General features: G+C 41.3%; 1 protein-coding gene across 1 annotated transcript; it reads right to left on the bottom strand.

Annotated features, from left to right (window-relative positions):
* Positions 1–764: 764 nt before the first annotated feature.
* Positions 765–1715, bottom strand: LOC142438018 (large ribosomal subunit protein eL39-like). Its single transcript, XM_075540763.1, has 2 exons — positions 1638–1715; positions 765–947 (listed from the first exon to the last, which is right to left on the bottom strand). The coding sequence occupies exons 1-2, from the start codon at positions 1713–1715 to the stop codon at positions 765–767; spliced, it is 261 nt and encodes an 86-aa protein (XP_075396878.1).
* Between the last annotated feature and the right edge of the window lie 14085 nt (positions 1716–15800).

Raw genomic sequence — 15800 nt, forward strand, 5'->3', positions numbered from 1 at the left:
CTCCTGAAAGCTGTAAAACTGTGGGAACTCCTGTAATTAGTTCCTGAAATCAATAGTTGTGGCTCTTTGTAGTCAATCGTCCAATAGAAACCCAATCCCAGCTCCTAATCCATATTATTCGTGACCTTACCCAAAAATTGACCAGACAAATGACTGTATTTAATGTCTTTGTTTCATGTACTAGGAGGGGGCTCAAAAAACTTCCTGGGACCAGGATAGTTAGAGCTATATAGACGACAGCTGGATTGAGAGTCGCCTAGGGGCGTGGAGGTGGTAGGTGGGGGGATGGGAGCTAATGGCAGTGAGTACAAGAAGAAAATATTCTGAAATTGTGGTGGTGATCGCACAAATCTTAATACAATCGAATGATTAAACTGTGTGATATGTGAAGTAGATTCCAATTTTTAAAATTCATGGTACAAGTCCATTATCTTTTCACTCTAGTGTCCCAGGAACTTTTAAAATCCTTCCTGTATCTCTATCTGTGTGAGAAGTTGTTAGTTGAGACCATCAGCTCTCCCTTACGCAGACTGTATCTTCCTGGATCCAGATGTATTTCTTTCTTCTTCTTTCCTTTTACAAGCCAATGGCCTTGCATGGTTTATTGTTAACTTGTTGAGGAGGAAACATAAAAACTAAGAAAGAAATCAGACATTTGCCAATACATGCTCAATTATCAGATGGTGGCAGTCTTAAACCCAGCGTGACAGTCAGCTAGGGAGCCTGGGTAAATGCGGCCACGTGTGCCACCTCTGGGAGGCTCCTTACAGACCCAGCTGGGTTCTTCTCCAGTGTCCTTTCTTGGAGTTGTATCTGATGTTATTACTGGTTTTCATTCGAATCCACTGGGGAGTGGGCCCATTTTGCTTTTCTTTCTTGGCCAGGAATCTCTTGATCCTGAAAGTCTTATGAAACAACGTTATGTGAAGATGGAAAAGTCCCACACTCTGGATGGTAGTGAGACAGCGAGTAATTTTTCTTTAAAATTTTTTTTCTGAAATTCAATTTTTATAGACTGAGTGGGTTCTTCTACATGACAGCTGGGAGGACAATTCTTCCCAAAGAGTCTTCTGTCCAGTCTGCAGGTCCTCTTTCACGCGTTTGTTTCCTCCCTGTACGTTAGGCTCTCCAAACGTAGGGATGGGAGGGATGTTCACCCAGCCAAGCTGTGTCCAGAGTAGATATTACATACCCTTAGAACTGACTGCCCCATGGAAATAGGAGAGACTTTTGATGTTTCTATTGTCCTTTTAGGGCCTATTCTATCGGACCCTACGGTGGCTGGGTGGCTGATACACCAGAGACTAAGAACAAAGAAAAATTTGACTCACTAGTTGGAGCTGTCAAGGGTTCAAATGCAGAGGCTAGGTTTTTAAAATTAACTTATTGATTAATTTTATTAACCAGTTAATTATAATGAATTAAATTTTATCAGTTAAGTTGATTATGTAAATAGTCTGTGTTTGCTTTCAGGTGGATTCTGACTCCAGGCCTCGTGCATCTTCAGTAGTAAAGTTCTCTCTCCAGGTCTGACATTTCTCGAGGCAGGGACAGTGGGGTCAAAGGATAGACCGTGCTCCAGACTCATCTGGATGGCAATGAAGGCCCTTCGCAACCTTTATGGGATTGCTTCTTACATCAATCGTGAAGGAGGGCACAACTGACAAATCCCAGAGCTGGTTGTCGAATGAGTTAATCCTCTTGTGTGCCTTCATGCACTACTCTTTGCATAGCAAGTTGGTCAGCCTCGTAGGTGAACACAATCCTCTACATCGTATACAATAGAGAACAGACCAAGCACAGAGCAAGCCATTCAACCAATCAATTTTGGCAGAATTGTAAACCCGAGGCCAAGCCAGAAAGGCGCTCCATAAAGAGAAACCCATGCACTGCGCATTCCTATCTGACTTTCATTTCTCAACGTAGTTCAGAATACGGAGAGGAGATGTGAACTGAGGACTACCCCTAACATTCTAACTACTCCCAAACTAATAAGAATATTTTTACCTTGATTATAATATGATCCTTTTGTATTTTCAGGGCAGCCTTTATGGTGGGCTGCAGGCAGTACAACCTGAGCAAGAGGAAAAGGTGGTCTCCCCAGATGTGGTCCTTGATGGAAAAGATACAGGTTTGAGTTGAGACAGTGGCAGGGGGATGGAAAGGAAGGGATAAAGGCATGATAAGACAGAGAGTTGATGTCTGTAGCCGTGGTGACTGATTTTATGGGGCGTGATAGTGGAAAGTCAGAGTCCAGGCATACACTCAGGTTCCTGAATCTGTTTTCGCTGAGTTACGAACTTCCTCTGACCTTCTTTAAGGCAACTTTCTCCACTTCCCTTGATTGGGGTGCCCCTCGCCACCCACTTCCCATCACCCCTAGTTCCCCTTGCAAATACTTCCCCATTAGACAGGGAGTTGTGCGCAAGGAGAAGGCAAAGCATAGTTTGTTAAGTAAATTCTAGAGCTTCCTTCCAACTCTTGCAGGGTCTGTGCATTGTGTTTTACTCCGAGGTTTTCCAATTAAAGTTTCTTCTCTTTAATGTGGCATCAGAAGCACAGATGAGGAGAAAAAGAAGGCAGCAAATACGACTGCCAGACGTCTGGCACCAAAACGGGAAGAGCTGAAAGGTTTAACTGCAAGAGCAATGCAACAGTGGAATTACACAACTTGGTCATGCAGAAAAATGTAAAGAAAATCAACATTGTCGGCCTCTGTCCACAGTCTGGAGTATTCTTGGAGTTTATGGCGATGTTACATAGGATATGCACGTTTTTCCATTAGAAAAGTAATTAATCATCCCAAGGTGGTGAATGGAGCACTGGTATTGAGATGGCCTTACTTTCAAAGTGTCATTCAATTGATAGAAATTTTTTAAAACACAGATGTGAAATCACTCTCCCACAGAATTAGGGAATCCTAGTATTGGCAAGTGTGGTGAACCAGGAATTTTAAAACATCTCTCATGTGAAATACTGATAGATGCTAGTTGAATAGTAGATAATTTTTCAAATGTGCAACTAAACATGAAAGAAAGAAAATTCCCCATCACAGACTAAATGGGAAGTGGAACTGGAAGGTTCAACCTGTCATCGCCAGGGCTGCTCCCTTGAGGAAGGGTCAGTGTGGAAACAACACTACCACGGCAGCATTTAAATCCTAGATCTTCCCTTTGAGTCAATGTGTGAGTAGTAGGGGTCACGGGCGATCCACCCACCAGCACAGACTGATGAATGAGAGACTTCTTGTATCTGCTGTGGAAAATAGGAAGTTTCCCCTGACACAAAACCCCAGGACGGCCCGACACTCATAATTGGGGTTTTCTCTGGGAATCCCCAAATAAATGTGGTTCTTGGGCCAGTAACCACTCCAAAATTGAGAAGAAATTAATGTAAAATGTCTTTGAAGGACACAGAAGCCCAGGTACATGGAATTTTTACACCACAAAAGAAACCTCTCTCCTAAATTCACAAACACCCACCAAACTGTCTACCATGAGTAATATTCAAAATAGGCAATTGAATTAATAGAAAACAAAATTATAAAAGCCTTATCAGAAAATATAGAAAGACATTTTTATGTTTAGTCTGAAAAAAAATGATAGAAAGAAACTCGGAATCCAGCAAGAAATAAAAAACAGAGGTTTAGTTGCACAAAATCTATTTTAAGATGTACTGTAAGCGAAAAGTGAAGTGAAAGATTAGAGAAAAACATTTGTATTACAGACAAAAAGACTCGGTTAACATGCATAATGAAACCCGCTGCCTTCAAGATGACTCTGCCCCCTGGCGGACTCTTCAGGAGAGCGGAACTGCTCCCCACAATGGTTTCTGAGGCTGGAAACAGGCTAAACCCATGATGGTTCTCTGATAACTTCATGTGGCCCCTCCAACCATTGTTTTTGTGACTTTCCCCAAATGACTGGGTAGGACTATGCAAAGGTGAGTGCTTATGACCTACCAAGGGGAGTGGGACCCTGCAAATGAGGTAGATGGAACCCTTATCAAGGGTCTGTCAGCTTTGCTATACCTCTAGGCTTAAAATGAGCCATCCCAGAGGCAGAAACATAGTACCTCGCTATCATCAAGTAAGAAGAGCCAGGAGTTATGATCATTTTCTGGACAATGAGATCCCTACATTGAAATCCCTTGGCCCAGCGGATAGAATGATGTGACACTGCAGACTGTGAGAAACAGAGAGGAATCGTGGCAGAGAATCAAGGGTAACAGCGGCAGCAGAACCAGGAGACTGGGAGGGGATTCCTGGCCCATGGAATGAGAAAACGGCAGGTGTCCAGGCAAGAGACTTGCTGGTGGAGGGACTTGACTTCAAGAACTTCATCGGGCAGGGGGAGAGGGAGACGAGCTAAGTTAGTTGACACATGGAGCTAGAGCTGAGTGCCTTTGGGCTGAGGTTTATTGGCTAAGTTGGCAATTGATTAGAGTTCAAAGATCTTTGCCCTTGCGTGGTAGAGTCCAAAGAGGCTGTATGACTGAGAGGCCTAGAGCCTGGGATGCCTTTGAACACAGCTGAAAGGAGGCTGTCCTAGGTGAAGAAGTATATCCAGATCATTTCTGATATTCATTGGTAACTTGTTACTTCCCTAATAAACTTCATCGACATGAGCTGCATACATGTGACCATTAGAACCAATGACCAAACCCAGCAGAAAAGTAGAAAATGCCATGGGGTGTTGATGTTAGGTGCCTCTGAGTCAGTTCCAACCCATAGCGACCCTATGCACAACGGAGGGACACACTGCACGGTCCTGCGGCATCCTCACCATTGCTCCCATGCCCGAGCCCATTGATGCAGTCACTGTGTCCATCCATCTCATCAATGGCCTTTCTCTCTCTCTCCTTCTCTCTTTTTTGTTTTTTTGTTTATTTTTTATTAATCATTTCATTGGGAGCTCTTACAGATGTCATAGCATTCCATAATTCAAATGAACTGAGCATAATTGTATAATTGCTGCTACAATAAGTTTCAAAACATTATCGTTCTTCTTGAACTCTTTGATATCTGGTCCCCTTTATCCCCTCTCTCCCCCCTTTACACCCCTGACCTTTGTTGTTTATTATTGTTATATATTATTATTACTATGTATATGTATAGCCGTATTTACCCCATCCAATATATCTATTCATCTAAAATTCTGTTATTTGCTTCCCTTGAGTGAGGTTATACAGTCATCATTGCTACCAGTTCCCTCTTCCCATCCCCCCTCTCTTCCCCTATCCTCAGGGAATCATTACTCCCATTGCTGTTTCTGAAGGGTCGTCCATCCTGGCATTTCTGCATTGAACGATCTTAATTACACAAATGAAGATAAGTAGGTCTAACAATATTAATGAGGTAAAGCATAAGCCTTAATAGTAAGGGGAGGAAATATTAAAGAACCAGAGTGTAGTTATGTGTTTCACCAGTGCTCTACCTCATCCTGGATGTATCATCCCTTCTGTGTGGCCCTTCTGAAAGAGACTGTCCAATTATCTTACAGGTGGGTTTTGGGTCTCCCCCACATCCACACCCCTTCACATCAACCTAGTTGCTTGCTTTTGAACTTCTAATACATCTTCCCACTGACACCTCATGATCACACAGACTGGTGTGCTTCTTCCATGTGGGTGTTGTCGCTTCCCTGCTAGATGGCCACTTGTTTAACTGCAAGCCTCTAAGATCCCAGACTCTAAATATTTTAATAGTCAGGCATCATCAGCTTTCTTCAGCACATTTGCTTATGCACCCATTTTGTTTTCAGTTATCATGTCAGGAAGGTGAATATCATACAGTGAATAGCTTTTCTCTTTTTTGCCACCCCTTCACTTTACCAAACATGATGTCCATCTCCAGAGACTGGTCTTTTCTGAAAACATGTGCAAAGTATGCAAGACAAAATCTTGCCACCTGAGAATACCATGGCTTAGGTCAGGCATACCTTAGTCCTCAAATAAACATCCTTGCTTTGAAATACTCTAAAGAAGGCTTGTGTAGCAGATTTACCTAATGCAACTGACCTTTTGGATGCTTGACTGCTGCTTACATGAGCATTGTCTGTGGAGCCAAGTAAAACAAAATCCTTGACGACTTCAACCTTTTCTCCATTTATCATGATGTTACCTATTGGCCTAGTGAAGATGTGGGTCTTCCTTACATGGAGTTGTAATCCACACTGAAGGCTACAATCCTTGATCTTCATCAGCAAGTGCTTTGGTTCCTCCTCATTTTCAGCTAGCAAGGTTGTGTCACCTGTAACCCACAGGCTGTTAATAAGTCTTCCTCCAATCCTAACGCAGCGCCCGTCTTCATGTAATTCAGCTTCTCGGATGATTGGCTCAGCACACAGACGGAACACTTACGGTGAGAGGACACAACCCTCATGCCACCTTTCCTCAGTTTAAACCACACAGTACTCCCTTATTAGGTTCACACGGCTGCCTCTAGATCCATGGACAAGTTCCAAATGAGCACAATCAAGTGTTCTGGAATTCCCGCTTTTCTCAAGGTAAGTCACTGTTTATTATGGGACACACAGCTGAATGCCTTGGCATAGTCAATGAAACACAAGTCAACAGCTTTCTGGTGTCCTCTGCTTTGAGCCAAGACCCACCTGATATCCCTTGTTCCATGTCTTGTGAATCTGGCCTAAACGTCTGGCAGTTCTTTGTCAATGTGCGGCTGCAACCATTGTTGGATGATCTTAAATAAAATTTTACATGTGTGCAATATCAATGATATTGTTCTATAGTTTGAGCATTCTATTGGGCCATCCTTCTTTTTAAAAATCATTTTATTGGGAGCTCATACAGCTTTTATCACAATCCATACATATATCCATTGTGTCAAGCATATTTGTACGTATGTTGCCATCATCATTTTCAAAACATATTCTTTCTACTTGAGCCCTTGGTATCAGCTCATTTAAATTATCAAGGGTTCATGAGGAAGGGAGGGTGGGGGTGGGAAAATTTAGCTGATACCAAGGGTCATCTTTCTTTGGAATGGGCAAAAATATGGATCTCTTCCAGTCAGGTGGCCAGGTAGCTGTCTTCCAGATTCTCCAGCATTGACAAGGGAGTGGAAGCACTCAGTCATCCGTGAGAGGGATAAGCAAAGTCAAAAGTGCTCAAAGGTTGGTGGGTAGAAGAATGTTTGACCTACAATTTAAGATTCAGCCTTGGAGCTCAGGAAAGATTGTAGGGCTGGCCCCATGACAAGCCACAACATCCCCTCACTAACCCACAGCACTGCAAGGGTCAGCACCGAAGGCATAGTATGGGAATTGTTCCTGGTCTGACCCAGACACAGCGGGTCAAAATAATGCAGGAAGCACAACAGAGCAGCAAGGTGAGCAAAGCAACGAAGTCCCTGAGGAATCCCCAAAACAGACTTCAGACTCTGAGGGCAGGGCTTAGCAGCTAATCAGACTCTATCAGAAAATATACATAAGGGTCAGAAGACATATCTGGGACTGTTTATAGGTCCCCCCCTTTTTCATGTCTATCTATATAAGATAGGAAAGATAAACAATCCCAAGGAGAAAACAATGGGACTGACAATTCTGCGGGGACAGGGGGTGGGGAGAGAAAAGGGGTGCAGAGACAACAAATCCAGGGAGAAGGGAACAAGAAGAGATCTAACACCTGGTGGGGTTTGATCAAGTGCAATGTAGCTGAGAGGCATTACTAAGAGCCGAATGAAGGTCTAAAATGATAGTGCAATAGGAGGAAAGTATAAGGAAATAGAGGGAAAAACTAGAGACAAAAGACATTTATAGAGGTATAAATATAGGCATATATATACACACACAAATATATTAATATATAACGATGGGGATATAGGTCTGTGTTAGTCTGGGTAAACTAGGGAAACAAATCCACAGAAACTCATATGTATAAGAAAGAGTTTTATATAAAGGGTAAGTGTACATTAAGAAAGAATCCCAACCTAGTGCTGTCCAATTCCATAAATCAAACATTAGTCCCTGTGTCCAACATAATCTACAATGTCCTCCTCAATCTCACAAAACACACACAATGATGCCGACTAGAGGAGAAAAGATGAATCAGTGAGCGTGTAAGCATCTCAGCGCTGGCAAGGGTCTCCACATGGCTGCTCCAGCACCCACTGCACTGGGGTAGGTCCATGTGGCTTCTCCTCAAGGATGTCTTGCAGGAAGTGAGCCTTGCCAGTTGAAGCAGGGAACTGGCTAAGGCAGCTGCATCCTGGACCAGCAGAAAGCAAGAGACTCAAGAACTAGAAAGGTGAGGCTCACTGAGCCATTTATCTGTCTGCTCTTCAATTAATCACACATGTGTTTATCAGCCAGGTTGCCACAATAAACCTTAACTATCTCAAGGTCTATATAACATATATTTATATGTTAAGTATCAAGGTAGCAGATGGACATTGGACCTCTACTCAATTCCTCCCTCAATGTAAGAACACTTTGTTATAATAACCTGGAGTTCTGTGGTGCTTACCTTCCCAACATGATCGCTGAAATCAAAATGGGTACATAAGCGAATGTGGTGAAGAAAGCTGATGGTACCAGGCTATAAGAAGATATAGTGTCTGGGGTTTTAAAGGCTTGAAGTTAAACAAGTTACCATCTAGCAGGGAAGCAACAGAGCCCACATGTAAAAAGCACACCAGCCTGTGTGATCACGACATGTCGATGACAGGATCAGGTATCAGGCATCAGAAGACCCCAAACAAACAATCACATCGATGCTAACAAGGGGGGTTCAAGTGAAGACCCACCAAAGCCCATCTATAGACAATTGGACACCCCCTTACAGAAGGGTCACAAGTAAGGGATGAGTCAGCCAGGGTGCAGTACAGCAAAGATGAAACACACAGCATTCTTCTAGTTCTTTATTGCTTCCTCCTTCCCACTGTCATGACCCAAGTTCTACCTTACAAATCTGGCTAAACCAGAGCATGCACACTGGTACGGATAAGAGCTCTCAACACACGGAATCCAGGACAAGCGATACCATGAGGTAGGGGGAGGTGGGGAGAGAAGAGGAAGGAAGGGGGACCAATTGCAATGATCAATGTATAACTCTCCCATACCCCTGAAGGGGGACGACAAACAGAAGTGTGGGTGAAGAGTGACAGCGGATGGTGTGCAATATGAAAATAATAATATATAATTATTATAAGGGTGGGCGGGTGGGGAAGGGGTGGAGGGTAAAAAGAGGAGTTGATACCAAAGGCTCAAGTAGAAAGAAAAATGTTTTGAAAATGATGATGGAAACATATGTACAAATGTGCTTGACACAATGGATGTAGGATTGTTATAAGAGCTGTAAGTGCCCAGAATAAATTGATTTATTTAAAAAAAATCAGCCTTGGGCTGATGCTGATGCTGATTCTCCTCTTCTCTCCTTGTCAGAACATTCTGACACCAGTTTTAATCTAGTTGCCAAAACACTTATTTGTTGATATGGGAATATTATATCCTGACCACTACTGGAAAAAGAAACCAAACTTGACCTGTGGTTCCCATGGGTGAAGGAGGAAGAGTTTCGCTTAGGGGCATTGAGATTTTGTTAATGGTGGTGGTACAACTTGGGGCGGGATATCCATCAGGGTGGTACAACATGAAGAGATTAACCAATGGCACTAACGTAGACATACAGAGGTGGTTGACCTGGTGAAGGTATGGTTGTGTATACTCTTACCAAAATGATGGGGGAAATAACATGATTTACTCCCCAATGAGTATGGAGGAAAATAAAATGTTCTAAAGTTGATGTGGTAAAGAGTGTACATCTTGATATGGTTGAACTATTGAATTGTATGATATGTAGATGAAGTGCCAATAAAACTTTTAAAAAACAACACTTAATTGTTTCTAGATGGGGCAGATATTAACTAAATGAGGAGAACTTTCTCAGGAGATGGGACTATCAGACTATACTGTATTATGATAGGCATTTGGACTACTCGGGTGCATGAATTTGTCAAACTATTGGAATTGTGCACATAAAACCTGTGCTTTTTCCTGTGTGGAAATCATACCTCATTGAATAATTTATATAAAATCAATAATCAAGAAATGAATACAAGGAAAAATGGGTAAAAACTGAACACTGGAAAGTTTTAGAAGAACTACCAATGAGCCATTACTTTTATTCTAAATTCCATTAGAAATTAAAAAGGAAATAACAATGGTTCTTTACTACAAATATTTATTCTCTTCTGCATTGTTGACAGAGGTGTTCATTGATACAATTTACTGAAGACAATTTAAGAATACTGAACAAAAACATCTATTGTCTATAATCTAAAATGTAGCCATCTCAGATTTACAAATATTTTCTTCCAATTAACAAGAATGCTTAAAGATATTTTAAGGTCATTTACTTTAGCATTGTTTTTATAATATTACAATTTGAGAAGCCACCTTCATGTCCATCCATGCTGGAAAGAGTTAAAACACATGATAATTCTTCTATATACAGAACACTTTACAGTCTTTTAATATAGTACAATTGATATACAGACTTGACAGTATTTTGTTATTTTTGTAAAAAGATAAATTTTAAAATAACTATGTATTTACTTATGTGTACATATTTAATAACATATGAACAATTTTTTGGTAAATTTTTAACAATGACTACTTTTGTGGTGTTAGATAACATGGATGACCTAAACTTTTAACTTTCTATACTCCTAAAGAGTTTACATTTGTAAGAGTGAATGGGCGATTACTTTAAAGTTAAAATACAGACTCCAAACTATATTGCACATTTTTTAAGTTTATAAATGGAAGAAGAAAATATATATTCACAAACCTTCTATAGATTGCAATAGATGCAGAATTCTGGATATGACAGAATGTACAGAAATTTTTTCCCCATAAATATCAGAGTAATTAGACTAACCTGGAAAAAAATACATTCACAATTAAGGATACCCACAATAACTCATTGTAACTATGTTTTAGTTCTAATTTGGTAGCAGGACCCCAAATGCACAGAATACCCTATTTTAGGTAGAACCAGATTTACATAGGTGACAATGGGCTGCAAAAGATCCAAGTGTGGAAAACGCAGATGCCATCTTCAGGACTAAGGTGTGCCTGACCCAAGTCACGGTATTTTCAACCTTCTTAACTCTAGAGTGTCTGCTTCTGTGAAGATGTACAGACTCGGGCATCCGATAGACGGTGGCTATGAATTAGAATCAACTTGATAGCAGTGGGGTTTGGGTCTTACACCTGCCAAAGCTGTACAATGAATAAGGAAGACAATAGAAGAATTGATACCTTTGGATTTTTTATGTTGAGGAAGAGCATTGAAAATACCATGGACTGAATGAACAAATGTGTCTTAGAAGAAGTACAGCCAGCATGTGCCTTACAACTAGGATAGTGAGACTTCTTCTCACAGACTTCAGCAATAGGGAACGAGCGCCTGGAGAAAAGCATCGTGCTTGATAAGGTAGAGGGTCCGCCCACAAGAGGAAGGTCCTCAACGAGATACAGTGACACAAAGGCTGCAACAACTGGCTCAGACACAGCGGCTTTTATGAGAATGGTGTAGGACTGGGTAGTGATTCTGCTGTGTATAGAGTTGCTATGAGCTAGAACTGAATCAAGACCCTTAACAACGACAACAGCATCACAAGTAGCATGGTTCTGGGCTGTCTGTGCAGAGAAAGTGTTTGGATAAAACTATGGACATAGCTCTCTCTATGAAGCAGTTCTACAAAACCATAAACCCTGGTTCAGAGTACTTTAAGCTTCACTGATTCTCTGTGTAGATGGCCCAGACCCCCTTATCCCATTGTTTCCTCTTGTGAAGAATTAAGAGCACCTTCCATAGCCACCAGAAAGTTCTTTCCCATTCCTGTGTCCAAATAGGTTCTCCCAGATGGTGTCTCCAAGGTTTTACTGACTTCCCCTCATGGGAGAGGAAAGCTTTGACCCTGGGGCAGAGTACCTGGGTGACATGTACCAGAAAGCTGGCTCGCCTGGGCTCTCTGAAGCATGTATTGGATATGAGGCTTGCAGTCACAGATGTTTTTTTAGACAGAATATTCCGTGGCTTTACATTGCATCTTCATAGTCCACATCTGCAGCGCTTGTCTTCTTAAGCTTAGAGTAGATTGCTAAGGAGGCCTGGAAGCAATTTTCACATATCAGATATAGCGAAGAGGGCAACAGAACACAGCTCCCACTGGCTCTGTCCCCCAGTAGCCTGGATGCATATTCTCATGGCACACCACACGGCATACACCTTAGAGACTCTGACCCAAGAAAAGCATTTTCAAAAACTCTGTAGCCCACTGTGGCCATAGATGTGCCCCTGGTGAGCTTCAAACTGACACAAATATGCTCAGCCTCCATTCATTGTTGTGGGCCATTGTCAGGCAGTTCATAGACCGTCATGTATTAAGGGATGTCAGACTGCTGTACTTGTAAACTTCAGTCCATTTACTAGCCACTAGAATTTGGTCTGATTACAGATTGAGTTTTGTCCCCACAAACTATGTTGGAGTTCTAACCATGATACTGGTAGATGCAAATTCAAATAGGATTCTACTTGGAAATAGAGTTTAATAGAGTTAAATAGAGTTCCTGACTCCCCAGGAACACCAGGTAAGTAAGCTATGTCCTGAAACATCTGGTTGCCACACTATACTAGGCAAGATTAGACAGTAATTTTTGTCTTCATACACACAAAGTTGGAATTCTGCAATTTTCAGAAACCAGTTTTGTAATATTAGGGTTGTTCAAGGTTTACAAGTCATTGATTTTTAATGACATAAATCACTGTTGGTATAGTTTTTGTTCAATACTAATTTAATTTGCTGTGGATTGTTTGCTAGCCTTATAACACAGTGTTATGTGTGTGGTTCAACAATATTTTGGAGAACAGATTTTGAAGTAAATGGGTTTTTAGACTAGATATCCACCACTCAGCTGTCAGTTAGTCCCTCTGGTGGGTTGCCTGTTGCGGGGAAACTTAAAGCTGCATCGCTGGTATTTCAAATACTACCAGGGCCACTCAGGGTGAAATGTTTCAGGACAGCTTCCAGGCGAGGAACAAATTAGGAAGAAGAATCCACTTCTTAAGGATCAGCCACTGAAAACCTTAGGAATGACAGCAGAGCGTTGCCAGCTATACGCCAGGAGATCCTCAGGTCGAAAGTCACTCGGAATAGGACTGTGGATGACCTGTCTTCTTACAGTAGAGTCTATCATAATGACATGGATGGAGTAAAGTTTCAAGACCTTCAGTTGCTACTGAGAAGAAATGCCTACGGCATGCATTAATAATCAGAACTTGGAATGTATGAAATTTGAATCTAGGAAAATAGGAAGTGGTGAAAATGAATGCATAAAGATCAATACACTGGGTGTTGTGAGCTGAGATGGACTGGTATTAGTCATTGTGAATTAGACAATCCTGTGGCATATTGTGCTGGGAAGACAAATTAAAGAGGGATTTGCTACATTCATTGTTGAGAGCATTTCAAGATCTATCTTGAAACACGAAACACAAGACAATAAATACTGTATACCTACAAGAAATTCCAGTTAGAACTATTTTTCAAATCTATGCACCAAACATAAAAGTCAGATATTTTAAAAATTGAAGAACTCTGTTAACTTCTTCAGTCTGAAAGTGATCAAGCATGCAATCAAGATGCCTTGATAATTGTTGGTGTTTGGAACATGGAAGTTGGAAACAAAAAGGAAGGATCAGTACTGGAAAAGATAACCTTGGAAATTGAACCAACGCTGGTGACGGCATGACAAATTTTGCAAGACCAATGGCGTCATCATTGTAAATATCTTCTTCCAACAACATAAACAGCAACTGTGTAGGTGAACTTTGCCAGATCATATGCTGGAGAATCAAATTAACTACTTCTGTGGGAAGATGAGCAAGCAGTTCAATATCATTCACCAAAATAAGACCAGGAACCAGGTGTTCATGTGTAACGTCATGATGAAGGTAAAGATAATTAAAACAAGTTCAAGCAAAGTGAAACCACAAAGCCCCTGAAGAGCCCCCAAAATAGACTTTAGGCTAGGAGAGGCAGTTTGGGTAATTCCCCAGGAATGGTCAGGAGCTAGTCATAAAGGTTAGTGAACAGACTTGGAATTATGTATGCTTTGGGGGTATTTTTACTAGTTATCTATTTATTTTCTTTTATATTTTTCTCTTTTTAGTCAAACTTTTGTTTTTCTGTTTGTTTTGTCTCCATTGTTGTTGGTTTGCTTACCTATACAAGGTAGGTATGGGAAGCAAGCCCAAGGAGGAAGCACCAGGACCTATGGTTTCAGGGGGACTTGTGGGGAGGAGGAGTTTGGGAAAGGGAGTGATACACAAGCAACACCATAGACAGGGGAACAACTAGAGAATTAAAAGCAACAATGAGGATGGTGTGGAGATTGTGGGGGTGTTGGAGCAATAGCAATCTACCTGAGAGAGAGAGAAGGGAGAGTGTGATGATGGGAAGGTAAAAAGAAGCAGGAAATATCTAGGAAACAAAATTATGGATAGAGGTATAAACATAAGTGTGTACATATGTAAACATATTAATTCATAAAAGTAGAGATATTAGAATATGTACAAATATTTAAATGGAAATACATTGAAGTAGTGGACAGACTTTGGGCTTCTGCTTAAGTCTTCCTGCAACGCAAGAACACTTTGTTCTAACAACCTGGCATTTTATGATGCTCACCCTTTGGCATGATCACTGAAGACAAAACCGGTGCACAAGCAAATGTGGTGAAGAAAGCTGATGGTGCCCAGCTATCAAAAGATATTGCGTCTGGGGTCTTAAAGGCTTGAAGTTAAACAAACTGACATCTAGCAGAGAAGCAACAAGCCCACATGGAAGAAACACACCAGCCTATGTAACCATAAGGTGTCAATAGAATAAGGTAGCAGGCAAACAACCAATCATATTGCTGGGAAGGGCTGGGGGGCAGATCAGAAGCCCAAAACCCATTGGGACATCCCCTCACAGAAAAGGATGAGTCAACCAGGGAGCAGTATAGCACCGATGAAACACAATATTCTCTGGTTCCTTGAAGCTTCCATGACCACAGTCCTGCCAGTCACTTCAGGCTAGACTGGAGCATGTACACTGGTACAGATAAGAGCTCGTGACCCACAAAATCCAGGTCAAATAAACTCGTCAGAAACAGAAATGGGAGTATCGATATCAGTAGGGTAGGAGGAACATGGGGATAAGAGGGACTACAATGAACGACACATAACCACACCACACTCCCCAGGTGGATGAACAACAGAAACCATGGGAGAAGGGAGACAGCAATCAGTGTTAAGATATTAAAATAATAATAACTTATAACTTATCATGACGTGGGAAGCAGGGAGGGAGGGCAAAAAAGAGGAACTGATAACAAGGGCTCAAATAGAAAGTTAATGTTTATAAAATAATGATGGCAACATATGTACAAATATACTTGATACCATTGATATATGGATTGTTATAAGAATGGTAAGAGCCCCCAAGAAAATTATTTATTAAAAAAAGTTCAAGAAGAAAAAGCCAATAATAGCCAACATCTCCCTCAACAGGTGAGGCTGAAAACATTTCCTCTGGAAGACAGAAACCTGATAAGGTTGTCCCCGTCACCACTCTTTCTCAACATCTTGTTGAAAGTGTGAGCCAAAACTACTGGACAACAAAAAGAAATCAAAACTCCAAATGGCCAAAAAAAAGAAGTGAAACTCTCACTATTTTCAGGTGGTGTGGTGTTATAGGTAGAACACCCTAAAGATTCATCCAAAAATAT

The sequence above is a fragment of the Tenrec ecaudatus genome, chromosome 1 (assembly GCF_050624435.1).
Source record: "Tenrec ecaudatus isolate mTenEca1 chromosome 1, mTenEca1.hap1, whole genome shotgun sequence".
NCBI lineage: Eukaryota > Metazoa > Chordata > Mammalia > Afrosoricida > Tenrecidae > Tenrec > Tenrec ecaudatus.

Excerpts from the sequence above, each read along its gene's own strand:
- LOC142438018 (XM_075540763.1), bottom strand. The coding sequence starts at position 1,715 with ATGAAGGCACACAAGAGGATTAACTCATTCGACAACCAGCTCTGGGAT. Across the intron at positions 948-1,637 it reads TGCCCTCCTTCACGATTGAT|AGTGTGGGACTTTTCCATCT; the intron begins GTAAGAAGCAAT and ends ACTACCATCCAG.